Source organism: Bradysia coprophila, unplaced genomic scaffold, assembly GCF_014529535.1.
Source record: "Bradysia coprophila strain Holo2 unplaced genomic scaffold, BU_Bcop_v1 contig_415, whole genome shotgun sequence".
In the NCBI taxonomy this organism is placed as follows: Eukaryota; Metazoa; Arthropoda; class Insecta; order Diptera; family Sciaridae; genus Bradysia; species Bradysia coprophila.
The window spans coordinates 870,950-898,533 of record NW_023503670.1 but is presented as its reverse complement, the minus strand read 5'-3'; the positions used below and the strand labels follow the sequence as shown (position 1 = coordinate 898,533).

Sequence of the window (27,584 nt, the reverse complement as noted above, 5' to 3'; positions counted from 1 at the left end):
GGTGATTTATGAAGCAATTTTATTACTAGCAACAATTACAAGGGTGCACTCCTACACTCCTTCTCCACTTACACTATCCTATGTATCGTATCCTATCATCCTATTCCTTAACTTATGAAGGATATCTCTTGTAAAGATAAAAAACAAATTTACTTAACATTTCATGATTTCATACAAAACTGAGGACACCCTAAACCTGTCAGCTGAAAAAGAGTATTCCTAATATTGAACTAATGGATTCCAGCTTCATGTTTTAGTTACAAGTATGATGAATTTTCACTCAAAGAGACGAACAAATAACAGATATTTGTTGTCTATTGACTGAATGTCTGACTTTGTGAGTCGTTGTAGCCTGCAGGATACCTAGTTCTACATCGAACAACTTTTGTTTTTCTCATATTTTTTAACCGCAACGTGTATATTTCATGTTATTTTCTGTAAAATAAATAAATTTTCAACCAAAACAACAAATTACAAAACGTTTTAGTAACACAGAGGAAAAAAGCTAAAATAAACTTTGTGAACTGTTCATGTTCGATGTGGTTGCTATTTTGTTCGTAAAACAAAAAAAAAGAAGGAAAATAAAACAAAATTCTATCCCATGAGATCGCCGAAGGCGGATTACTCAAATTCTATAAATTTTCACTCTTCGAATTGAAACGTGCCCCGTATATCTGATTTTCAGCTAACGAAATGGTTGTGTACAAACAACACTCAAACTTATACACAATATCTCCCAAGTATTGATTTTGGGAACCTTTTTTTTATGAAATAATTATTATCGCGAACGAAGTGATGTTACTATCGGTGTGATGGTGCATGAAACCTCTTTTCAGACACGTTAAAAACATTTTCCATTCGTTTATCGACATAATTCAAATTGAAAAATTTAACCGAATCCTATCGATTACCTTTACTGCCAATATAATACATTATGGCTACACAATCGGTTATACGTAAAGGAAAAGAACAAAAACCAAATCAATGGCCAGAACGGATATGTACGTGATTAGAATTGAACACTACGAACGAACAAAAATATAAAAAAAAACACAAACAATTCCAAATGAAAAAGTGGAGTGTGTACAGATAAAACGTCGAAAATTGTCTGTAGTTCTGTTGTTCCACTACCAATTCTAACTGAAATTGTCTGGAGTTTAAACAAAAAAAAATATATTTCACAATAAAACACTTGTACTCGTAGGTCTCGTCATTGATATAATGCAGTTGCAAAAGAACCAAATGTTTGTTTTAGGATGTTTTCTTTGTTTTCTTTATTATTCTTTAATTTATGACTTCTGCAAAACTTTTCTGTTTTTAAATATTGCGATTAAACTGAAACCAGATCACCATGAATACACAGAGAAAAATGCAGGCTGAAATGAAATATTTTCAAAATTTTGAGTGTTAGAAACGACAGACTAATTGCGATATGAATCTACTACTTCTTTTTGTTGAGGGTTTGATACAAAATCTTTTACTTCGTTCGTTTTGTCGTACGTATCGCTTATTCTTGTCGTTGCTGTTTATAAACGGTTAGATTCTACTCTTCAATTGGTGGTTAACGTAGTAAACAATATTGGTCCAAATCCACAAGTATTTTTATCTGTTAATCAATCCGTTAAGTCGTTTAGAAATCAACAAGTTCAATTTAACGAGTAAATAATACAAAATTCTTCTAACTTTCAACAGGTTGCGTGGGTTCGTGTCGACACCCAAACAATTTTATCGATCCATCATAATGTGATAACGCAAAATTCTAGAGTAACATTAACCTTTAACGATCATAGATCATGGTACTTACATATAAGAGAAGTAGAAGAAAGCGATCGAGGATGGTACATGTGTCAAGTAAATGCAACAGATGTGATTAACGTTGAATAGATTTTAAAATGAAGTAAATTCGTTGCAGGTCAATACTGATCCAATGCGATCACGAAAAGGATATCTACAGGTTGTGGGTAAGTTATACATTTATTAATTTTTAATTACAATTAATCCCCAACAATGATTAATACGAGGGGCATCCAAAAAGTTTCGGGAATCGGGTATTTCCGATGCATAATAGTATTTAATTTGAACATATTCGTAAATTTCAACATTTTTTAAGGTAAATAGCCAACTCAGTTCGAAAAAAGGGTGTACTCAGACATTAGGGCTTATCATTAAAAATTGAACTAAAATTTCACGACTTTGGCAAGTTTAGACCAGGGTTTCTGTTGTTTGGGTCTCAGTATCGATGTAATACCAGCATAGTTCGATAAAAGAATCCTAAAAATATGTATCTAAGGAATCCTAACAGATTTCATCAGAAATTTCGGGAAAAATCGAAAGAATTAGATTCACATGCAATTTCAATGCGAGAGCGGCCCTACAAAATGGATCAGTTTATTTCTAAAATTTGAGATATAACATGACATGTTTCCTAGTGAAACAATAGCTTATGTTTCAGTTATAAAAGTCCATCCCTTTCCAGGCAGAAGGTTTTTCCGCTTCTGAGATATTAAGGCCGAGAAATTTAAATCACGAAAAAGCCTGATACTGAAGTCTCACTTTGAGATCACATTTTTTGTGCCTTAAGGCCTATATCGTGGCTGTTTCTTGGTTAATTTGCTTTGAGTAAAAGTGAGGAATTTATAATCGAAAAAAATACAGTAAAAATATAAGTTCTCGGAAATTTGCCAAGGGACACTGACTAAGACCAAACTGGTTTTATCTGCGTATATCAAATTATTTCACATGAATTATGACTTTTCTGATAGCTGAGAGTCCAATGCAACAGCAAAGTACTTTCAATTATCAAAACCTGTTTTTGAGGCAGATCTGTGGAGCTCTGAATCCGTCAGCAGTAGGTGTTTTTAATTTATCGCATTACTACGAAGTGTCAACATTTGAAGGCCGCGTATATGACTTATTACCATTTAGATGGACCATACTTTACATGAGAACATAAAAATACTTTAATAAAAAATAATTATTTAAGAAAAAATAAAAAACGAACAGCACTTCAGAAAATGAATTCGTCCATTTTCAAAAATGGCCGACAAGCCTTTTTATAAATGTTTCTCAACTCATATCAAAATCTTTTTTTTACGATGTTAAGACGTCATTTTACTTAAAAAATGTTGAAATTTACGAATATGTTCAAATTAAATACTTTTATGCGTCGGAAATACCCGATTCCCGAAACTTTTAGGGTGCCCCTCGTAATCGAATAATGATAGAGCTGGGTTATGCTGATGCATTTAAGAGGATCAGTTTTTTCAAATTCTTAAATGTTAGTTTTTTTGTGTAACTGCTCTAGTTAAAAGTGTACAACCACGTCGTGGGTTCAGAGCAGGGCTCGGAACAGATCAGATCAATCTGATTTTTTCCCAGATTGATCTGAAATTTACCCGATCTGAATCTGATCTGAAAATTTTGATCTGATCTAATTCTGATCTGAAATTTGAAGACTTGAATCTGATCTGATCTGTTTCAATCTGAAAGATCTGACGTCCCAAGAATAAAATTTGAAATTCCAAAACTTGCTACTATTATAGATATATTTTTGATTTTATAGAATGACATTTGATTTTATTAGTTCACCTGCACTCGCGGGTCCCAGCAGTTCAAGAATTTCTAATAAATTATCATTTGTTTAGTCATACTGATTTTAAGATTTCAGATTGATCCGAAAATTTCCAGATTCAAATTTTCAATTCTGTGATCAGATCAGATCTGCTTCCAATTTTCAGATTTCAGATCAGATCAGATCAAGCCGCCAGAGATCTGGATCTAAATCTGAAATTATCAGATCGCCTTTTTTCAGATTCAGATCAGGTCAGAACGATCTGTTTCGAGCCCTCTACTTCAGAGTATTTCTAACTCAATTTTATGTATAAATTTTGATGAAATAGTAAAGATTAAGCGAAGGTTAAATCACTTTTGGGATTGAATGGGATTATTTTGAAGTTATTATTTCACACAACAGCGGTATTAGCGCTAGACTTTCATCGAAATCAAAGATATTTTGATGCAAAAAATACAATAAAAGTGGAGAAAAACCAATGTTTTCACCAACGTTACTTGGCCAACCTCGGTCAATACAAAAGACATTACCTTGATTGATTATCCCCAAAGAAGCGTTAACAAGCACACTCGACGTGTAAACAATCCGATTAAAATACACATGGGGGAACGTTTTTTCGCAAAAATTCACAACAATTTTCCTCGTGAAAATATGCAAACAAATTAATGAAAACTAATTCGTAATGCTGAAAGCAATAATCTCACGGTTACGTGAATTTCAATACATACGACAAAATACAAATTTTGTCCTTTAATTGGTAGTCGGTAATATATTTAGTGAACGGAATAAATGTGCTGAAAGCCTCTTTTCCGTAATAAATAATCCTGAACTTGAAGTACAATTACGGCGGATATGGATTTTTTATTAAATGATAAAAAAAAGCTCGAAAATCGCCATAGTAAATAATCTATGCACATGGGCAACACACTGGTGTATGTTTTATGTATAATGTTGTATGCATATTACACCGAGTTTGTTCTATCATCCATAAATTAACAAATACCCACCTCTAGTCAAATTTTATAACGGCCTGGCATGATGCCAGACATTTTGTAGAATATTATAAATGTATCAAATTTCTACATCAATTCATCGCCAAAGGAAAAAATCAATGAATCACTTGTTCGTTAAATATTTTATCTCTCAACAATATGAGTGAGCGAGCGATAAATTCCATCGTCATGATAACTATTCATATAACCAATCATTTTGAACAAAGAAAACTTGTGTTTTTATTCAGAAATATTTTTCACTTTACAAAGATTTATATCGGACTGTCAGATCCGCTGGTCTCACATGAATGTAGATCGATTAGAGGATGTTCGATTCCATTTTTATTTATGTTGGTTTAAAAAACCGATTTTCATCTTAAATTTGTTCTTGTTAGTATGGTGTACACATACATACATGAATGGGTACTGCACGACAACAACATAAATATCTATTTATATTGCAGTTCCGCCCGTAATCATCGAATCAATGACTAGCAACGATATGGTGGTAAGAGAAGGTACGAATGTTAGTTTAATGTGCAAAGCTAGGGGGTATCCGGATCCGTACGTGATGTGGCGACGCGAAGATGGGGATGAAATGTCCATAGCTGGTGAAAATGGTAAATAGAAAGTAGAAAAACTAATTTATATGGAAAAAATTTTCCATGTTATGCATGCATGTTAAAAGCACAGGCAATTGGAAAATATTTTGATGGTAAAATGCACAGCGAAAATGAAATCGATTTGGTTTTTTGATTTTATCATCAAAAAGTATTTCGATTTTACGATAATGATTCCTTTGTATTCACACAGTAAATGTCGTCGATGGCGAAATGCTACTAATCACAAAAGTTAGCCGATTACATATGGCAGCGTACTTATGTGTAGCATCGAATGGAGTGTAAGTATTTTGAATGAATATATCGCAGTATTTAGAACATACTCTTCCTAAATAAAATTGGGAATTCCACACATAATGATTTTTGACATCCCTTTAGCTCATTCTGTAATTTATCAACAAAATCAAGCTACGTCGTTTTCGACTAAATCACAGGCTAAATCTACTAAGAATCGCCTTTTAATAATAGATTCCGTCCTTCCTTGAAGCCGAAGACGAGGGATACAACCACAAAGTTCCCAAGAATTACGAAAGTTCTTTTAAACACTTTTGTTTTCCCCGTCGAAAATGACTTATAACAATAACAGTGACTTTAAGCTCAAAAGCTCGGCTTCGCCTCGGATCAACCAAATACACACAAAAACTCGTCTTTTCATCTTTTTATCCTTTGTTATGTAAAAGACAATCACTCACTGAGCCTCCGGAAAATGAGTTTTAACGTTAATGTCAATGAAGTAATGACTCACTTCCCGGGGGTAGTGAGTAAAAAGGATTTTATGATAACATTGCGAATAGAATCAACTGATATAACAATAGTTCCAATAGTCCAATGTTTCGGTATTTCATGTAAAACAATCGAACCTAATTCATGTTAAGATACCATTGATATACCGTTATTAACACTATGAGTTTCAGCTACTTCTCTCTTGCGTCTCACACCAGAAAAACCTTTTTCAATTTGAATATTTAAAGAACAAATTATCTCCCATCTAAAATGCGATTTTCATTTTAAAAAAATTTAATTTATTTCCAGACCGCCGTCGATTAGCAAACGAGTTCAATTGAGGGTACAGTGTAAGTATTTGATCATTGACATTAGAAAATAATAATGAATTGAATTGCAAACTGTTTACAATGATGCTTCCACTTCCGGCATCTACATTTAGCTTCGATTATTCACTGACATAAATTTGTCTCGTTTAGTTCCTCCGATGTTGTCAATACCAAATCAACTGGAAGGTGCTTATCAGGGTCAAGATGTCACTTTAGAATGTCACACGGAGGCGTATCCAGCTTCAATAAACTACTGGACAACTGACAAGGGAGATATGATTATATCGGGTGAGTTCATCTGAATTAGGTATTGAGACGGTTACATTTATTTATCTCGGTTCAGATATTTGGAATTATTGATACGGTTGACAATATATACGTACACAGTGCACATGTTGTATCCGATTTAGTTGTAGTGAAGAAAAAATGTTATTTCTAAATACAGATTCGGTATACGTGTGCTGAGTGACAATGTCATGTCGATAAAATCTATCCGGACTAAGGACTTCATTGTCCCGTACGGCCATCATTTCAGTTTTTGTTTAAATTTTCAATGTTACAATCTTAAAATACACACGCGCTGTCTGCGGATCGAGTTGGATAGCACTCTTTTCTAACGAGACTATTCAACCGTATGTAGGTGACTTTATTAAAAACGACAAAGAAAATATGGTGAAGATGTTGATCGGAAATTGGCTATTAATGGTTGCAGATTTTGAAGTTCAGTGATGAAGAACAAAATTGACAGTGGCAGCGAAACCATGTTCTCAGCATTGACAAGAAAATTAACCATCTGAACAAATTGATCAAAGATCAATTTAATTTCTTCAATAAGGAAAGGTGGAACGATAGACTTTCACAGTTGAAAAAATACTCTAAGCAACTGTGGAAGATTACTAGGCTGGTTAGCAATTGCAAAAGCAGTCGTCATTCCTTAAGGATACATCAGATGCTAGCAACTACAGACCAATTAGCCTGCCAAACTCCATCAGCAAAATCTTTGAAAAAAATTATTTTGAATCGATTACGACTGTTTATTAAAACCAACAACATCTTTGTCATCAGCTTTAACAAGTTTAACAAATGAAAGACTAGATTTTTTAATCTAGACTTTCATTTGATCAATGCATCAATCAATTAAACAATTTGTGGAATCAATTACAAACCACAACAACTCTCAAATTAGAAAACATGTCGATTCTAATTTTTTCTCTCGCTGTTTTATTGTTTACAATTGTAATTGCCGAAAACACACGAGCAATTTTATCAAAACACAGAAAATTAACGCAAAATGGATCGTGGGTTTTCGGCCTAACGATTCTGATATGTTACAATATCATAAAGCAACACAAATCGCCACGACCAGATGTGAGATGAACTTTCGAACTTTTGAAATTTTTATTTTCACCAAGGCCCCATATTATCACACCTTGATCGTTGCAAATACAAATCGCTCATTAAACAAGGAAAAATTCTTCTAGCCTATTTACGACTGGTAATTACCAGTTTATGAGCGACTGAATTTTTCTATTTCCTTTGTTATATAGACTTTTACAAACAAATCTCGACAAAAAACTTTGAAATACCTCAAAGCGCTAAGACAAGAATTCATGATGGCTTGATCTGTGTTAAGAGGTTATAATTCCAACATTAAATTTCTAATATAAAAGTGCTTTGTGAGTCAATGTAATTTCAGTGAAATTGTTGACAAGAATATCATAAACCTTCTGTCGAGGCTTCTGTTATTTAATCTTAAATTAATCCCATATTATACAACCAGGGAAATTATGTGTTCAAAGGGATTTCGGTTGGAATATGGATAAAAGACGACAACAGAATTTCGTGTGCTTACAATTTACTAAATATTAAAAAAAAATCAAAACGTTTTTCATCGTTCTTGTTTCTTTAAAATGATGACAATTAACTTGCTTCGAAACTTACTTTTATTTCGTTTAATTTGCAAATTTTTTTCGAGGTGGTTAGGAGGGAGCAATTATAAATACGAATTATTTCCAAAAATAACTTTCAGCATGAAAATCTGCAATAAAGAATTTAATGTAAAACATTGAAATGATCTTTCGGTGATGTACACGATAGAAAATAGTTATTCCTTATGATGAAAATGGTACACTCACGGAATTGTGAAAACAAACACATTTTCTGTTTCTTTGTTTTACTCGAGTTTTTGATTTCTCCATATAAAATGCATGCAAAATTCACAAAAAACCAGTAAACCACAAAACAGAAAATCTGTCGGTTTTCAGAATTCCGTGAGTGTATAATGCAACGAGTGGTTTTTTAGAAAGCAAGATTTTTCCGAACCTTTTAGTAACGCCAAAACGCCATACCCGAGGCCATACCTTTCCACAAAAGAAGTAACAGATTAAATGTTTTCTACGCGATAGAAATGCCGTTTGGAAAAGCTTAATTCAAATTTTGATAATTGATGAGGTGTGTCAAATTAGTGTTTTGTGGTAATTAGTGGCTTTGGTATTTGTTTTAGGCTGCAATTATTACAAACAAATGGTCAAAAGAAAATGGACAAATAAAATATATCCGCAAGCGTAGCGGCACATATTTTCAAATAAATAGAAAACGTGAAAAAAAATGATTTTCACAATGCAATTTTTCCAATATCTGCTATTAATACTAATAATAATTCATCATAACGGAAAAATCGATATCGGGAGTTCGGCGGTGTATTATTCTCACCCCAAAAATTAACAGGCAAAATTGCATATTGTATAATATGATTCCTCCATGAGATTTATGGTAAAATGTCACAATATAAGCGCGTACCTACAGCCATGGGTACACTGCTCTTTCCTTCAATGATATGCACAACGGTCTGGCTTGATCAATTTGATGTCTCTTACACTGGGCGGCATTGTCATGTAAATGAGCATTTCGATGCACTTTTGATGTTTTTGGATATTATTAGTCAGCGAAGCCCTGAACAAGGTTCCTCAAAAATGTTTGATTTTCATCCGTACCGTCGGCGACATTAGTGCATAGCCCATCCTGTCTACAGAGAGAGAGTGGTGGAAAACTGGTTGTGGTTTCAGTCGATAGTGCCTGAAATTCTAATAAGAATTGTACATAAATTTGGTACCCTAACTGCAAGTGAAGCCGGCGGAGACACGCTAAAGTTGAAAAAACGTGATTTTCAAACAGTCATAGAGGCGTGTATACTTGAAGGATGAAGCTTCAAAATAGTTCTAGCAGTAGAGCAACATTTCCTCTACCAATAATCAAAAAATTATTTTTGGAGACAGTCTACGCAGAGGCGGACAGTAGCTCAAAGTTTTTCCCTCATATTTGGTAAAATTTGCAGGTTTCAAAGGCAACTGAGACGCACTTATTAAAAATTTTTGTAATTAAAACGGGTACGTCTGAAATGCTGGAAGTCTCAGCTGACCATCGATAGCACACATGCAATTACTCATGTCAACAGTGCCGATATGTTGGATGAATAAGTGAAATGTGTCCTTCTCCAGCTAAAATTTCAAATTTAAGAAAAAAGAATGAAGAAATTTAGCAACACTCAATTCAGTTTCAGAGAAACATGCAGCCCACACGAATCGATGCTAAAGTAAATTGAAGGCAGGATTTTATCTTTTCCTGTTTCGGTGTTGATGATTCAGTTTAATCACATCCCCTTGGATGGAATTCCACTGATATATTCTTTGATATTCAGTCCTACAATCGACTATTATCGACGAAACTTTATCCGACCCCGTCATACATAGCCCAAAAACTTATTGGCAAAATCGTCGTCTAATCGATGACTGTAACCCCAAAATAAAGAAAAAGTTTATTTTTATTAACAAAGTTTGAAAGTTTCTTTTGACTGGTGCGTGACACGATGAAATAACATTCACTATAAACAGGGCAAATTACGTTTTGTATATTACACAATTAGGATAGGTTATGGGTTGTTATTCAATTTTACACTCTTAGCGCTTGTATATGCTTACCATGTCTGCTGCATGTGAATAAATTTGATTTTAAACGAAATTTTTATGTGAGAAAACGATTAATATTTCTTTAATGGGACATAAGAGCTGTGTTTCGTGTTCTAGCATTTATTTTGACTCAATCGTTCAATCGCCTTGGGGATATGATGCTAAGATAAGGAAATTGGGATGAACGCCCAACACTTAACTGATTAATGCATTACTCGCAAGTATTAGAATAAGGGATGTGACACCCCCTAACTAAAGGTGTTAACGTAAAGCTCCTCAAAAGTGGATGCTTCCGCATTAATTTATTTCACCGGAAACGTACACACATTTAAACTAAAACGTTTTCGGTAAAACGTAATTTTTAAGATTACCGCCGACATTTTACTTCTACTGTGTGATCTCTTTTGAACCTCACATCCCACCAAACCACAATATTGTTGTTTGTTTACATGATTGGCCATAATAAATTTTCTATAATTCCGTTGGCTTTGATGAATTTTTGGGTCAACTGATAAGCGAACTGTTAAAAAAACACAAAAAGCACATTTCCGCACAAAATCACCGAAATTATACAATTTTCACAACCGACACTAAATTTTTGTGTTGGTGATTTGACGTTTCAAAAACAATAAGTTTGTTCCAAGGCCATATGAATTGTCAAATTTCATCCACAGAACCATCACCTCATGTGTAAATCGCGTAGGCGACGTGGCTCGATTTGTATGAAATATCACTAAGCGGCGTTGCTGTGGATGAAATTGTCGTTGTTCGGGTTGTCAAAGTTCGTGTTTACAGTTACTTGGAACAAACCTAGACTCATGTTACTATTAACGACTTTGACGACGATTTTCTTCGTTAAAACATATTTGACTAAGTTCAGTAGCTCGTTCAGAAACTCTTCCTTAAGTCTGGTGACGATTTTGACACTTCTTTCATATAAAATATGTCAAAATCTTCACTTTGGGTAACGAATTTTTAGTTACTGAACGAGTTCTAGAGTGGATGTGATTTGGGTGTGAAATTGAGTGGGAAGTGCTATTTTCATAGATTTTCTATTTGTAAAATCTTTTAAATGAGACAATATTTTGAGAATGCCCGATATACGAGTTTCATATTTCTCGTGTTTCTGCTAATACGTGAAAAAAAAATCACGAAAAAATTCAATCCGTATCAACTGAAAATAGATCGTAAACTCTAGGATTACTTCTCCCGCATCGAGTGCTACTAATTCACCTCTATGAGCCAAAAATGATATACATCGTCGATGTTCCCAGCCAAGTGATTCCATGATATTTTGGCGCAAAATTTGAATTCGCTAAGGGATCTTAAAATCTTTTGCCAAAATATCATAACCTGGAAATACTTAATTGGCTAGGAACAGAACATAGATAACGTTTAAAACTTTAAAAAATCTCAAACATAGTCAGAACTGAAAAGAGCTACTGTATAATAGGATGCGCCCTTTCTATAAAGGATCAAACAAAAATTATACTTCTTTCAATAGCAAATAATGTACGAAGAAATGAATGAATGCCGCATTTTTTTCGTTATTATTACATAGTAAGTTATTATCATTACGAGTAACTTTACATGCATAAACAGTAATGTTCTCTCTACGGCTCCAACTTTCTGGATTGTATATCAGATTTGACGTCAAATCAAATTCTAAAGTGTAAATAATCCAGCACAGCTAACCACAATCTATTCATAACATCATAGTTGATTAAGATAAATCCATTTCAATTTCCATATAAATCCGACAAGAGAACACGCTTTTACTCCTTCTTTTTTTCGCTTTCATACCAAAAATAATTGCCCTATAATACCTTAACATCCGCCAAAGTTTTTGAAAAAAAATCTACTTTTTTCTACGTACGATACCATAGCATACATGAAGTGTTCTTTCTTCAGGCTTTCTTGATATATAAATGCAAATTTCATAAAAAAAAGTTTTTCTCGCATATTACCCAGTGCCTTTGCCCTCACTTTCTGAAATCAGATTATAATCTTTGGCATATAGCGCAAAAAAAGCTAAAAAAAATTGAAAGAAATCAGATTTTCCTTTTACAACAACTATATAATGGAGAAAAAACGAACAAAATAAAAAAAAAGAAATGCGCCAGAGCAATGTGAAGGACCAACCGAGAACGGTGCCCGCACTATAAAGATATGAAGCTGAGATTATTTTATTCAAATCTAAATTTGTGTTGTGAAATGGTTTTTCTTTTCATTGCATCTTCAATGGAATAAAAATATATTTCATTTGCTTATAAAACGAAAAATTTGTTCCCTTGATGGCAATTCGATTTTACCCCAGCCAGAAGAATAAAAAGAGAGACCGCAAAAAAGAGAAAAGAACGCAAAAACTAACTGCATCTTTTATGCACTAAAACTGGAAAACTCTTGTTCCAATTTAATAATAAGAATTAAATTTGACTATGAAAGCAAAAAACCATTTTGAAATAATTCTGTCGAACAATTAGCGATTCGTATAAATAATAAAACGTTTGTTTGCTGTAAATGTTTAGCATTACCAGAGATTTGTAAGTCTATTTAAAGGGATCAATTTAGAAACTGCCGGAAATTTGTTAAAGCCAGAGCTTTACCACACTTATTTATCGCTACATCTAAACCACACACTGTGCGAATCGGTTTCGGCTAACTGGGTTGTTATTTATATAGTTTATTAATTACTCTGCAATATCCTATTAACGAAACAAATACACATACTCCTCACTCCGGTTCGATATATATAATACAGAATACTATGTGTAATATTGTGTAGTATGCTTTAGAATGTCCAGAACCATTCAATTTCGGAACAGCATGTGAAGTGTATGAAAGAGAAAATAAAACATTGGGTTCGATATATATCCAATCTATGGTGTAAATAAATGTCTGGTATATTTCAGTTTTATTTTTGGCAGAGCCTGATATTCGTTTTTTGACGGGGTATACCCATAAATATTTAATTCGGTTTCGGCAGTAAAAGACGGAAACATATACACACACTATGTGAGTGTGTAACAATTCGCTGAAGAGTACGGTTTGATAGGAAAGTTGTGCCTGTTACGTATATGTTGATTGAACTGTAGAAGATCATAAAGCACACTTTATAGATAATTGATGAACAAGAAAATGAATAATTTAGTGGATGAATGTAATCAATACTTTCGATTAAAATTATGCGAAATCAATATTACCGGGAGTTTATCTCATAAAATTTGGATGATTTGAACGCGAAAATCGAAAAATAATGAGAAAAGTTTTGAAATGAACGTTATGTTGAACATCACAAGGTCTGATCAATCAAATTATTATAACCGACAGGTTAATCGAACGCATAGAACATAAGTGAATCTTCCATAAACTTCGGCATAATATTTCTCTTTCAACGTGGAAATGTCTTTTGGATTAAGGAAAATAATAATTTATAGTCCCCAGAAGCAAAACGTCGTTGGCATACAAGACCATTGCGTCGCCAAGTTATATCTAGTTTTTTTTATTTACAGCACAACATTTGGCTCTTATACCATTTTGTTACTATCGTGTCTACGATCATACTACATTATTATAGAATATTACATAAATCAGATATGAAACATTATTCATAACAACGACGTCGTCATATAAGACTCTTTGCTAATAATTTTAGAAGCTTTGTAGAGTAGCCCTACTCACGTTAAAAAAATGTGGTTCAGATCCTTCGGAGTAATGTCGATTTCGTTTCATTATTGGACACTAAACAATTCTCTAGAACATCATAATTGACAAAAAATTGTTTCTGAGTCGCGCAACGCATTCAAAGTTTACATGAAAACGCATAGAAACGCATGGTAACGCATAGAAACGCATGCATTTTCGATTGCGTTGCGCGACTCAGAAACAATTCTTTGTCAATTATGATGTTCTAGAGAATTGTTTAGTGTCCGATAATGAAACGAAATCGACATTCCTCCGAAGGATCTGAACCACATTTTTTTAACGTGAATAGGGCTATTGTAGAGTCATTTCAAAATGTTGTTAATTTACTTCGAGTATACAAAGTAAATCCAACAACTTCAGAGAATACTTGAAGTAAAGCGATGAACTATTGTAACCTAATCAAATTATCAAACGATACAGTTTCACCATCTTAAACATTTATTGGCGGTGTAAAAGGCAGGATTGCGGTTATACAAAATTCGCGAAGATTGAGGAAAAAGGTATCCTCCGTGCGCAGGAACAAATTTAAGTTGAACCTCGTTGCATATTCATTTCCTTTCCGGATTGTTCTCTTAAAAAAGTGATTTTGAACATTTGATGTGCAAATAGCTCGTCGAAGGTGTAGTCTATGGCCCCGTTGTGGATACAGTCTATAATATATAGCTACAGTTTGTTTTCTATTAACGCAACTTTTCGACAATATGTTTTCGGTCAAAATGACTCAAGTAAAACTCGCCTATGACTTTAGCAAACTTTGTCTCAGAGGAACGCACTGCAAGCGTATAAGAAAAATGTTTCCAGATTTTTTTTTACAATGATAGCTTTGTTCGATGCACTGTCCCGTTTCAGTACTCTATTTAGAGTACCACTCATGCTTGAAGTGCGTTGCTTAGAGGGTTTTTCATGAGAACCTATAGGTTTGTTCCAAATAACTGTAAACCCGAACTTTGACAATACGACCGCCGACGATTTCATCCACAAAGATGAACATAACCTAAACGTCAACCAATTTCTTTAAAAAAATTTTGTTAAAATTTTCGTCAACCTAAAAGTTGAGGTTAAGTTGCTTTCTGTGGATGAAATTTGACATTTCGAAATGACCTTGGAACAAACCTATTGTCTACGAAATCAGTAAAAACACGAATTTACACAATTAGTATGAAAGCTGAAAGACAATGATTGCTGAAGTCATGGGCAATGCGATAACACACGACAGAGTAAAGTTAACCAGGCAGGAGCGCTTGTTTGACTAGGGACCTGAATAATCTAGTAGCCCTCGATATTTTGCGAATAAAATTTTTCAATTTATGTCAGTGTTCATTTGAGTTCATTTTCATCCCATGTATTAGGTCCCTTATTTGACGTTTCGAAAATGAACCGCTCCTGCCTGGTTTATTTTACGCTGCCGTGGATAACATTTTTACTTGCGTGATTTTTGTACCAAAAACAGTAGAAATATTGTCGAAAAATGAAACTAGCGCTGACCAGCCCTGTCGCGTTATATACGCTTACTTGTTTACTTCTGTTTTTCCAAGTATCGCCTAGTGTTTGATAAAGCATCTTGTACTTCAAATGTTGACCATATTAGTAGTAGATCATCGCTTATTTCTTTCGTCGCCGTCGTTTCTGAAGCGTGAGTGCTTCGAGTGACAGCTGCGAAATATAGTACTGTTTTGTATTAAAAATTACAGCGTCAACATTTGTTTGATACACTGTCCTGTTTCAGTACTCTATTTAAAGTACCACTCACACTTGAAGTGCGTTGGTACCGGCCATATACTATAGCTTTATATACACAAGTAATACTACATGGCCTGTAGTATTACTTGCCGTCTCCGATAGGATTAATAGACCCACGGCAGTATCAATATTTTCATATTTGTTTCAACATGGCATATCTGATGCTATTTCTGATATTTGATGTACTTTTTCAAATGGTAATTTATGTTTCATTTTGATTGTCTACAAAAATTAGAGGATATTGCCCCTTTATCGTTTAATTGAATAAATATAGGTCGCAACCCGCGACTGTTTTTTCTTTCTTTCAATTTTATCTTTCGAACGGGTGTTCCTCTTTTTGCGTGTTTGTTTGCTTCGCTAATATTGCTGCAACCATAAACGTGTTCAGAATTATGGTCGTTGGCGACGACGACGACGTACCCATTTTTCTTAATTTAATAAAAAAAAATTATCATAAACGTTGAGTCAAATAAATTAATTATTTAATTAAATTTAACAACTCTCTTAATAAGCCAGACACTTCTCTGTTACATTTCAAATTCACTCGGATATACGTGACTGTGACATCAAACTCCCAAACTCCCATGGGCTATTAAATATCACAAAAAGTGTTTTGTTGAAAGTCGAGGAATATACAAGCGAACATGTACAGAGATATAAGATATAGACATACAGAACTCGTCACCGAATTCAAGCACAGATATGAATATTAACCACAAATTTGTTTCTTCCACGTATTATTAAAAAAAACCAGATGCATCACGAGCAGGCGATAAATACGAAACATCATCGTCAAACACCGGATATAGTAAATACATGAAATTGAAAATTCGTAACGTTGGCCCTGGTGATTTTGGTTCCTATAGATGCGTTGCTAAAAATTCGCTCGGTGAAACGGACGGACTCATCAAATTAGATGGTAAATAATAATGGAAATAACAAAATTTGAAAATTTATTTATTCATCAATAACCGAAACCACAGTAAATTGAATTTCACATTTCACACGCACATCAAATATGTACACACCATAGACCGAATTTTTTACTGTTCTGTTCACGTGCAAATTTCCAATTTTTTTTTACTCTCTGTTTTTGTGGCGATCATTATTATTTACTGATCAATGATTTTCTATTATTCAAAATCATTTATAGAAATTCCGGCTCCAACCACCATCATGACCACAGAGCTGTATTCGAATCGATCCAACGGTGAGAATGTCATTTTTAATTTATAAATGGAAAAAAATATCCACTCTGTTGTCGGCATGGACCGTATTTACAACAACGCAAGGAAAATGCTTCCATTTCAATTATTTATTGTTTTCTACATCAAGCAATAATAACAATTTTAAATTTATTCATCCGTTCGTTGCAGGTAAAAGACCGCATCGAAAACCTGACACGCAAATTTTGGGAGATTATGGAGTGGAAGAATGGAGAGACGGAGGTAAGAGATGGATTTTTCAGTACTTTTTTTATTAACTTCAGTAATATATTTTCGGATGCTATGCATAATGTATTCGATGTAAAGAAGTGGAACACAGCGTCAGATTCGCTTGAAGGAAGTACATACATACTTATACTCTACGTTCTGCATACAAAACTTCTTTGCTTGTAACAAAATAAATTTTTAGTCTGATGTGTCAGAACATATTTTCTAAAGTGATGTGAGGCTGCATTAAATTTAGACTTATACATTCCAAAGGTGGCGATAGCTTTCTGCCAAGATAAACCCGTTATTAGCTTTTCGTTCTTCATAATTCATTCAGTTGTCCTTACCTAAAACGTTTGAGTCTCTGTCCGCACATATTTTCCGTTCAATTTAATGACACCGAATAGTTAGTTACCGACGCTCGACGGTTACTTTGCATATAATGTGACTACCGCTGTACCTTTGTTATTGTTGCGAACAATTCACATTAGACTGATACGGACCCGGTTAGATTTTGCTTCTTTCTTTTATGTGATGCGCTTTAGATTGCGGAGATGAAGTTAGATGTAATGCAATTTTTCATGAAGATATTTTAAAAATTGCACGTTCTGCTGTTCACCCAGCCCGCGGTATATTATTTATACCTTTTGATGTAATTTGTTTTTGGATATTAAAACTTTCCTGTTTGGTGTATTCCTAACTACTTAACTTTCTTTCTTGTGGCTTGTGGTCCATTATGGAGAGCCAGTTAAGAGTTCGGTGAAATGTGATGCAAATTTGTTGGTACTTTTACACTAAGTTTCCAATGGATGTGCCTCGACTTTACGTAACCATTTTTGTACTTAGTTTGAACCACCACTGAATCATATATTCTCTGCAAAAAAAAAATACCCTCGCCAACCACATGCATTTAAAATGTACCAACAAATTGATTGACCAAAATTCAATCAAAATTTAGATTGGTATCGCCTTCATCAACAAATTGTGTATGCACATTGCACATGCCGTACGTGCAGTGAAATCATATTGTTGTTGTCAACTTTCATTGCTTAGATTTTGTACGAATCAGAGTTTTCATTCTCACTTTCCGTATCTCCATATCTTCAGAGAAATAAATAGGTGATTTTTCCGTGGATCAGGATTTCTATTGATAAAAAGACAGTATGGAAAATTGAATGAAAAAAGTAAGTTGACGTATAAAAGTACACCTAAAAAAATCTTGTCCAGCTCAGCTGTAGTCTTTGTACGAATATACTGTACAAATTCGCGTACTTGTCGTAGCAGTAATATTTACAGCACAGCTGTATAAATGTACAGTTAAGCGAATGTTGATTGCCTGATCCAAAATTAAAAATTGTACAGAAAATATAGTCAAAATCCACCATTTTTCATTGTTATATTATTTAGAACGTTAAATTAGATTAACTAAATTGAAAAACAAAAAAATTAAAAAAAATCGCGCCCACTGCGGGGCTAGAACTCATGACCTCCGACACTCTAGTCCACCACCTTACTCATGCGCCAACTCAGAACTTGTGTTTGGCAAACATTATGTCAAAGTCTCCATAGTACTGTTTTTCTGAACATTAATGTTCAGTTGAGCACACGGCCTATTTTTGGAATTTTTTTTGGGAATTTTTTCCAAAACCAAAATATTGCCAAAAGTTTCCAAAAACTGCAAACGTCCAAAAACCGAATTTTTCCATAATTTCGAACTGTTTTAGCAACTCCGGAGCTCAGCCTTATGTTTTAGCCGGCTCCCAATGATTTATGTTTGATTATTGACGCTCTCATCTTTCAAATTAATCATGCTAGTCTTCATTTGAAACCTGATAGTGTCAAGAAATTCAGCAGTTGCCAAAACCGTTCGAAATGGTGGAAAAATTTGGTTTTTGGACGTTCGCAGTTTTTGGAAATTTTTTGATAATTTTTTGGAAATTTTGGAAATAATTTCCGAAAAAATGTCCAAAAATAGGCCCTGGTTGAGCAGTATTTAAATTGAACTTCAAAAGTTCTCATATTCTTATGCTGTTGTGCTGTAATGTAATATCAAAATATTGAAAATAATTGAAAAAACCCGAAAAATTTGATTTTATTCGAAAAATGTGTTTTTTCAATTAGTAGTTTTCATTTTTTGAAACTGATTGTCCGAACTTAGTCCAAACTAGGCATGCCCTGAATGAGTCCTGAAAATGAGTCCGAAAAACATCCTTTTTCGACCTTCTAAGGTCAGCCACTAGCAACCAAAAGTGACTAGAGACTATCTGAGGCCTGTTTTGAGATCTAAGCGCAACCTTTCAAACCATGTATAGATCCATCATAGACGAAATGGGTCCGATTTGGATAGGTGGATTTTCAAAAGAATTCCTCACAACAACTTTTAAAGCCTTTTACCTCTTGAGAAAACAGATTGTTGATATCCAAAATAGAATGTATCGTCATTTGCAATTGTTTTTGTGAAACATTTGTCAAAATTTGCGAAACTTTTGACAAATATTAGAGGACGCCAGCTTTTTTGGACAAAAACGATAATGTCCAACAATAACAATAATGCCCCGTCAAAAATGGCGACCATTGTGAATGCATACAAATGGACAAGTCAATTTTGTATTTATTTTTGATTTTTATTCTAAAAGTGCGTCCGGATCTATATTTTATTACTGCAACCCGTAGATCTAATTTGTAGGAAGCTAACGACATTAAGCTGGAAAAAATCTGTTCATCTTTCAACGCGCTGTTCGACAACAAACATCATCCACTACACAACAAACACGTGCTTAACCTGCAAGCGGAACATATAATGTTTAACGTCGTACAGCGTGTTGTAAAGTGAAACAATTTTTTCCAGCTCAATGTCGTTAGCTTCCTACAAATTAGATCTACGGATTGCAGTAATAAAATGTAGATCCGGACGCACTTTTAGAATAAAAATCAAAAATGAATAGAAAATTTACTTGTCCATGTGTATTCACAATGGTCGATATTTTTGACGGGGCATTATTGTTGGGAATTATCGCTTTTGTCCAAAAAAAGCTGGCGTCCTCAATTAGGCTCTGTTGTGCATTGCACAACACAATCTTTTACTTCAATAGTTTTAACTTATGACATGGGCGTATGCAAAAGAATAATTTCTTCAAGGTTTCTTTAGGGGGGACCAGTTTCACAAATTTTGACAAATGGTTCACAAATGTTTAACAAATTTTTGTGAAACATTTGTGAAACTTTTGACAAATATGAGGCCCTGGGTGGGACAACGGGTCACCTCTGAGCCTTGATCAGAAATAATCTAAATCTAATGGACTATTCTTCAATTGCTTGGTAAACACTTTTAATGTGTTTCGTTTCGCTGGCGTGATCTCAGTAGCTTAATCTTATATCGTATTCGTAGCTGACAGAAAACGAATTTGGTTAGGGAGGGGCATAAATGCAGGAAAAAGTCGATTTATTTCAGCTTGGTAGACCTTCTCGTTTAACCTACTTAATTAATTGTAAATTTTTTTCAAAGAATTTTCAATTATTCTCTTCGAAACTGAGTCAGAGTCTGTAAAGTAAATCTTGCATCTTTCTTATATTTTCTATTAATATCATTTTGTCAACATTTTTTAGTTTTAATGACGAAATTTTTAAAAGTTCTTTTCGGTAGAAATACTTTCAAATTGTCATAAACTCCCAACTGCCGAACTTGCAGCTTTATATCTCTACAGCACTAAGAAAAGACTTGAGTTTTCATTCCTTTTTCCATTTGTAAAGAATAATTACACAATATTTACGTTTCAAACACAAACATAACTTTTCCCGGGTAGTACGGAAACGGTTCCGTTCGAAATTAAAATGCATAACAAAATCAAAATCAAACAGGTATTCACTCAAATTAAACTGACAAGCAAAAAAAAACCATCCTTATTCTGTTGCAGATTACAATGGCGACTTTACATCACCGTCAAGAGGGCCGCCACCCATTCGCCACCCACCGGGTGCATTTCACAATAGCGTTTCGTCTTCGAGACTTTTTAGTTTCTTTAGAAATTTAGTGTTCAGCAATAGTTTATTGTACGCTTGCCGACAATTGTTTTGCAGCTACAGCACAATGAGATTCGCAACGAGATGAAACTAGAATGTACCCATAAATAATGTATATTAAAATATAGGGAAAAGAGCGCAAAAAAAAACCAAACAGAAAATGGGAAATAAAACGTGAAGTCAGCATCAGCAGCAGACTGCAACCGACGTGGAAACGCTTGAATTAATGATCCTTAACCCCCAAAATGGAATAAATAAATGAAAATCTTTTTTTAAACGGAAAAAATTGTGTAAATTGCAGAATAAAAAATAATAAAAATCTTGAAACTAAATTATAGAAAAACTGACTACGACGACTACGTAAATTTGACTGCTAAGAGTGATCCTGAAGTATATATGGAATATTTAAATAACTGAACGTATTTTTTAAATGGACAGTGGATATAATAATTTATGTAAGAGAGAGATATAATAGCGAATATTGAACTTTATATAAATGGAAATGGATGTTAACTAATCAAATAGCTACCGAAAAAAAATTCCTCTATCATTATAACCTCATGTCTCTGTATACACATTATGCATGCATTTTAAATCTCAACTTGAAAGCAACATTATCCTTTCCAGTTTAGACGAAACCAAAATGAATTAGCATCTGTTTCTTAGGGCAGTAAAAAAACTCGCTTGTAAATATTGTAAATTTGTGTTGAGAAACAAATAGAAAAAAAATTTAAACCAAAAAAAACCTAACTATAACAACAACAAAAGATGTAAACATAAAACGTGGTAAGTATTAGCATTCATTCACTTCGACGTATAAATAAAAAAAATAAAAAAATAAAAACAACGACTAAACCATATTAACTACTATTGAATATAACAAATAATTCCTGAACGTTTATTATGCAACATCAAAAATTATAACTAAACTTTTTGTGAAAATTATGTTTACAGAAGCAAAATATGCGGGGCTATATAATATTGTAATGTAACGAACGAACGACGACGAACTCGAAGAGTCACAAACGCGCGTAGCAAACATTTATTATTATGAATTTCCGAAAGTTTATTGTTTGTTGAAGATTTATTACAATGTTCTGTGTGTACAGGGTTCAGATTTTGATACGACTTAGAGTTTAAAATACGACCATATAACTCACTGTTCGTATAAGGCAAACATTAACTTAATTAAAGTTTTGCAATAGTCACCCATTTGAAATGTCGGCTTCGGAGAATCGTTAATGTTTTAAATTATGGACGAAGGAAGTATATAGTTTAGAGCAGCGCGACATTCATTTTTTTCGTTCTCGTTTAATAAAAATTTATTCCCGGATGAAATGACTTCTTTATAGCATGCTTACCGTGCTGTGAACTTAAAAAGGCATCGGATTTCTATAGCTCATTGTTTACTGCTAAAATTGAAAAGTTACTTGAAAATGAGTCAAATCCTGAGAATTAACTGGGGACGTTTTTTTGTGAATCTTTTTTCCATATTTCCAGAGTTTTCCTAATTTTCTCAAATAATTTTTTGTGAAAATTTAGGAAAATATTTCCCAAATCTAGTCCCTGCAACTAACAAAGCTGAAAAGAAATTTGTATTCCAAGTATGGGTCTTAACAAAAGCTCTCTAAAGTCAACAAAAACTAATAACACCCTATGGGGTGAACATTGCAGTGTACATGAACAACGAACCTAAAGCGATGAGTTTTACCTCTATAAGTGCGATAGTATTCAGAAACGAAATGAAGAAAAAAATTTCAATAAAAGATACAGACAGTACCGACAGTCTCTTCAAATTCGTAGCTGCCTTGTCATGTAATGAAGTAGAGATAAGCATGAAAAATGAGTGCTCTATATTTACAAGCGGGAAGTGTACCACTATATGATCGAAAAGTCTGCTAGTTTTGTTGTTAAAAATATCGGCAGATTTTTGGTACAAAGTCTAGTACTTCATTAACGTTAACAGACATTTTGCTATAATAAGACAACAACAGACTCTTTGTTTATTTTTGTCGTCGTTGTCAATAATAGAAGATTATCCCATTTCCGTTCTGTTTATATGACAATGAACTTGAGTAGCTCGATATTTACGTACTTTAGCAAAAAAAATACGAGGTGGACTAGAGCTACAGAATATTCCTCTTTACCACTCTATCTCAAAGACCACTTAAGTGTTGTATGCTACATTCATTGCTCACTTGAATTTCTAACAAATATCAAAATTTCGCAATACTTAGCTCGTCAATGTTTCTCCTAACTGACATTTGTGTGTGTAGTAACATTATGTTAAGGGCTGATTTTACCATGAGTATGAAATGTGCTGCCTGACATAAAACTCACTGATCTGGCGATATAACTCACTTAAGTTGCAATTGTGAAAATTCGGCTTCGGTTCTTGTTACATAAAAATATTTGAATTTTAAAGGATTTGGATCCATTGTCATTTGAATATTTGGAATAAAAAGAGATTCTCCAATAATTGCATGATGTTTCGGTTCGGAATTTATACGCAATAAAACAGAATAGCTTGTCATCGTCTGAAAAAAACAAACAAATTTACAGAAAATTTACGAACACCCTTTTTTCAGCAAGGTTTATGTTGAGTGCCAAGTTTATTTCTTTTTTTTTTCTCCCCCCGTTTGATATTAGGTGTTCGTGTATGCTGTGTTATGAAAATCACATAAAATGCAATAATAATTTAAAAGTCGAATGCAATATCCTTTTCTGTGCAAGAAGAAAATACGTGCCATTAATTTATGTTTTCCCATTAAATATATACGACAGAGTGTGAAATTGTTATAAGAAGGGAACGAAATTATTACTTTCCATAGAATTTTTGTTATTATTAAACGAAGAGTGTAGTGTAAGGTGTACAACACACGTTTATACATATATATAAAAGTCGTTATTTTTTCGCAAATTTTACAACCTTTCACTCTATTCGTTTACTGAAATTTACATTAACAAATAGACATTTTTATGCTTTTCCAGCGAATTTTTGTAGAAAAAGTTAATATTCAAAAGTAGGAAAAAAATCCACCGACGACGCATCGTTGCAACAATGAAGTCAATTTTGATGAAGCAGCAATGAAGTAAATTTTGATGAGAAATGTCTTAATAAATGTTTGCTATAATAGAAATTTGATGACTTTTCAATATTCAATAAGTAGATATTTAATGAAAAGAAAATGAAAAAGTTTTATGGATTGACGGAAAGCTTTCATGTTATGCAATATAAGAGATAAACCTAACTATACGCTACAAGAAAAAAATTGCTCCAACTGAAATTTATCTGTAAATAATGAAATTGCTTGAAAAAAAGGAGGATAAATAAAACGAAATTTGATAAAAAAAAATCTGTTTTTGAATTGGTTTTTGAATAAATTATTTCAGGATTTACTGTCGATTGACTGTTGAAAATTGTTGCTATACTTGTGAAATAGTCAGCCAACCAAACCGATTTATCGTCGTAGAAAATTGAATTCTGGCGCGTCATATATGTTTCCTGATTCGGAAGATTTTATGGTTTGTATTCGCCTAGTCGGTTGGCCTGTAGAGGCGCCACATTTTTTTATAGTACTTCATTCTTACTGGACTCTTTTTTTTGTGAAACAACTTCACATTGATTAATTCCTATGAAATGTCACAGCAGTGAAGTTGGTTCACATGAAAATAAGCGCAGTGACAGCAGTAATTTTATGACAGAATGTACTAAAATATGGGAAAACTCTATTACATTTCTTCTTAGTTTCTAAACATCATTCTCCTATTATTATAATCCACATATATTCTATTTCAACAAATGAAGTACTGGATTTATATTTTTGTTCGATAACGCGCATTCGACCTGGTATGTAAGAAATGACAAAACGTTAGAATCTGGCCTGTCATTTGCTGAACAACTATATCCAAATCATCCAAAACGTTTTTGTTTTTTTTTTTTCATTCGCACAAATTTTTCTTAGAAAGAACTGTGTACTTGACCGACACATAAATTCGTTTTAATCGAGTCTCAAATTAGTACTATAGAACTAGTGGATAGTTGGGAAATTTTCTACTTTCTGAAGTGATCAGATCAGTTTCGAATTCACTTGATCTGAAATCTGAACAAATTTTCATACAAAAATTTTAGATGATCAATTTTTAGAATGATATGTTCTACAGTCTTACAGTTACTCGATCTGAGAATAAATTTCCTGCAACGGTGTTGAGAAAAGTGGACTTTTCCATTTGTCATTCGGGTGCCGGGTCATTCGGGGCCATTTTTTGTTTTTCTATATTTTGCTTTCTGTCATTAGTGACGAAACCGATTTTGTCACTGAGTGACGACATTGAATTTCATATATACTTTTTGTCACTCATTTTGAACTATTAACCGTTGATCGTTCAGTTAATTCGCTTCGCTCGTTTAATAACATATCATTTAGTGACAAAGACAACCCTATTTCTCAACTTGTTGCATATTGAATCTAAGTTACTGAAACATCTGTACAAGTCTATTTTGAAGGAAGTTACTGACTAGTTTACAAATGAAAGTCCATTTTTTCACACTTTCCCACAATGAACTCATATAATATATTATGAGAAGGAGGACATGAAAAACGGAAACAAAATTCTAAAACAAAAAGAGACATTAACTGCTGTCACGACTTTTTGGTTCTTTTTTTTCGGTATAATTTCTGTATTTGTATGAATAGATTTTGTAGAACCTGGAACATATGTCGCAACTGCACTTTCAAAAAAAAAACTTTTAAGAAGAGTTTATTTTCAATGTTCTACATCTTGAAAAACATAGCGTTTCTTCAGTAAAATTGTTATAAAGTAAGAAAATATGGTTTTACTGTAGGTCATCTAACTTTCGACAAAGCCACGTGCTTTATATTCTGGACTATAAATTCTAGGTACACCACCAATGAGATGGGTGGGCTCGCTTGATTCACTGATCAAATATAGTGTTATATGAACAATTGTTTTAGTAAGTATCAATGATTGCTACAATAATTAGGTCGGCCTGAAAATTTTATTTGTGTCTAGGCGGTATACGTATAAAGAGTTTAGTAAAGTCTATAGAGAACAATATGATTGCAATATTCGAGCGTTTATTTGAAAAGCAAAATAAATACGTCCATACATCACAGAGTTGTGGTTGCACCACATTTTATTTGTATACCATGAACGTTTAACCGAATAGAATTTCATTAACTCTTTTACTGAACATAAATTCGCTCAGTTCTAACTTACAACCATGTATGTGTATACACCAAGAAGATGTTGGTCAATATTAATAATTTTTCGAATGACAACATAAAATTACAAAGTGAAACAGATTCATCACAAATATGACTCTTTGTGGGAAAGCAAATATTTGACAAGCGAGCAGACAAAACGGAAAGATTCTTGTTTCTCCACTCATCATATATTCTCGATAAAATTAATTTCATTCTAAAATCAACAAACAATTCCCTTATGCAAAAAGCAACAGAACAACCAACAAACACAACCACTTCAATGAAATGATAAGGTAAATTTCAATCTCTCTGGCAAAAGCTGTTACGATGTTTCATTCGAGGAAATATATACATACATGACATGAGTGTGTACACCCTAGCAAATCTGTATAGGCTTTAATATGCTACTGATGCTTCTCCACTTCAGTAGTAGCAGTAATTTTGCAAACATTGTATAATACGAGAGTTTTTATACATATAATACAAAATGAAAGAAGAGGGCAAAAAGTTTTGTTTTTATTTATTTTGATCGTCCAATGTGATGTTTGCGTGTGTTTGATGTTCATAAATCATCGCTGAAATATTGACGTAATTTTTCAATAAAGCTTTTCACGTACTTTCCTTCATTTCACTCTTGTTCTACGCTGTTGTATAACTGGAAGTTTTCTAACTTCGTAGAGCAACTTTTTTTTTCTCGTTCAAGAAATTGATTTAAGATTTTAAAAAATACAGAACGCTTGGTAACTAGACGTTGGGGAGTAATTTTAAATGGGATAAATCTTTTTCGCGTACCTAACTAGAAAAGATAAATGTGTTTAGTTTCGAAACTTAAAAAAAAATGAGCGCAACTGTCGGAGTGTTCGAGACAAATTTGAAAATCTCTACATTTATGCTTCCGTTTAGAGGCATTGCTATGCGGCTTATAACATACTGGAAATTATAATTAACAGTCTAAACCGTCTCGAAATTTGCAACACGATTTCTTCTACTTCAATTATATCAAGCCAACCGATTTCAATTTTCTTATTGACATTAACAGTTACAAAACGTTTTGCGAAACATAACACAGATATGTGTGTAAAGCATCCAGAAATATAAAGGGAAGAAACATATTTCCAACATCTCCTGCGATATTATATCCAATTTAAATATTATTTTCGATTGAAAAAGTCGTTCGTTTCATGCAAGATATGTTTCAAATCAACAGAAATGCCTTTTCAGCAGCAGTAGTCTATGATGTTCTTTTCTTACGAGGTGG

The 27,584-nt window shown here is 33.4% G+C and overlaps 1 protein-coding gene across 2 annotated transcripts in view; it reads left to right on the top strand.

Moving 5' to 3' along the window:
* LOC119082386 (lachesin) overlaps positions 1 to 24,435 on the top strand; it is a 48,871-nt gene extending 24,436 nt beyond the window's left edge. Inside the window, exons 4-13 of one of the 2 annotated variants that reach the window (XM_037191914.1) lie at positions 1,693 to 1,851; positions 1,913 to 1,961; positions 5,028 to 5,183; positions 5,377 to 5,464; positions 6,216 to 6,256; positions 6,386 to 6,523; positions 16,400 to 16,564; positions 16,799 to 16,855; positions 17,022 to 17,093; positions 20,993 to 24,435. In XM_037191914.1, the coding sequence (XP_037047809.1) occupies positions 1,693 to 1,851; positions 1,913 to 1,961; positions 5,028 to 5,183; positions 5,377 to 5,464; positions 6,216 to 6,256; positions 6,386 to 6,523; positions 16,400 to 16,564; positions 16,799 to 16,855; positions 17,022 to 17,093; positions 20,993 to 21,186 (1,119 nt within the window). In that variant the 3' untranslated portion in view covers positions 21,187 to 24,435. Of the gene's footprint in view, positions 1 to 1,692; positions 1,852 to 1,912; positions 1,962 to 5,027; positions 5,184 to 5,376; positions 5,465 to 6,215; positions 6,257 to 6,385; positions 6,524 to 16,399; positions 16,565 to 16,798; positions 16,856 to 17,021; positions 17,094 to 17,177; positions 17,295 to 20,992 lie in introns of those variants that run through there. The other variant, XM_037191915.1, reaches the window with a different exon arrangement.
* The last annotated feature ends 3,149 nt before the right edge of the window (positions 24,436 to 27,584 follow it).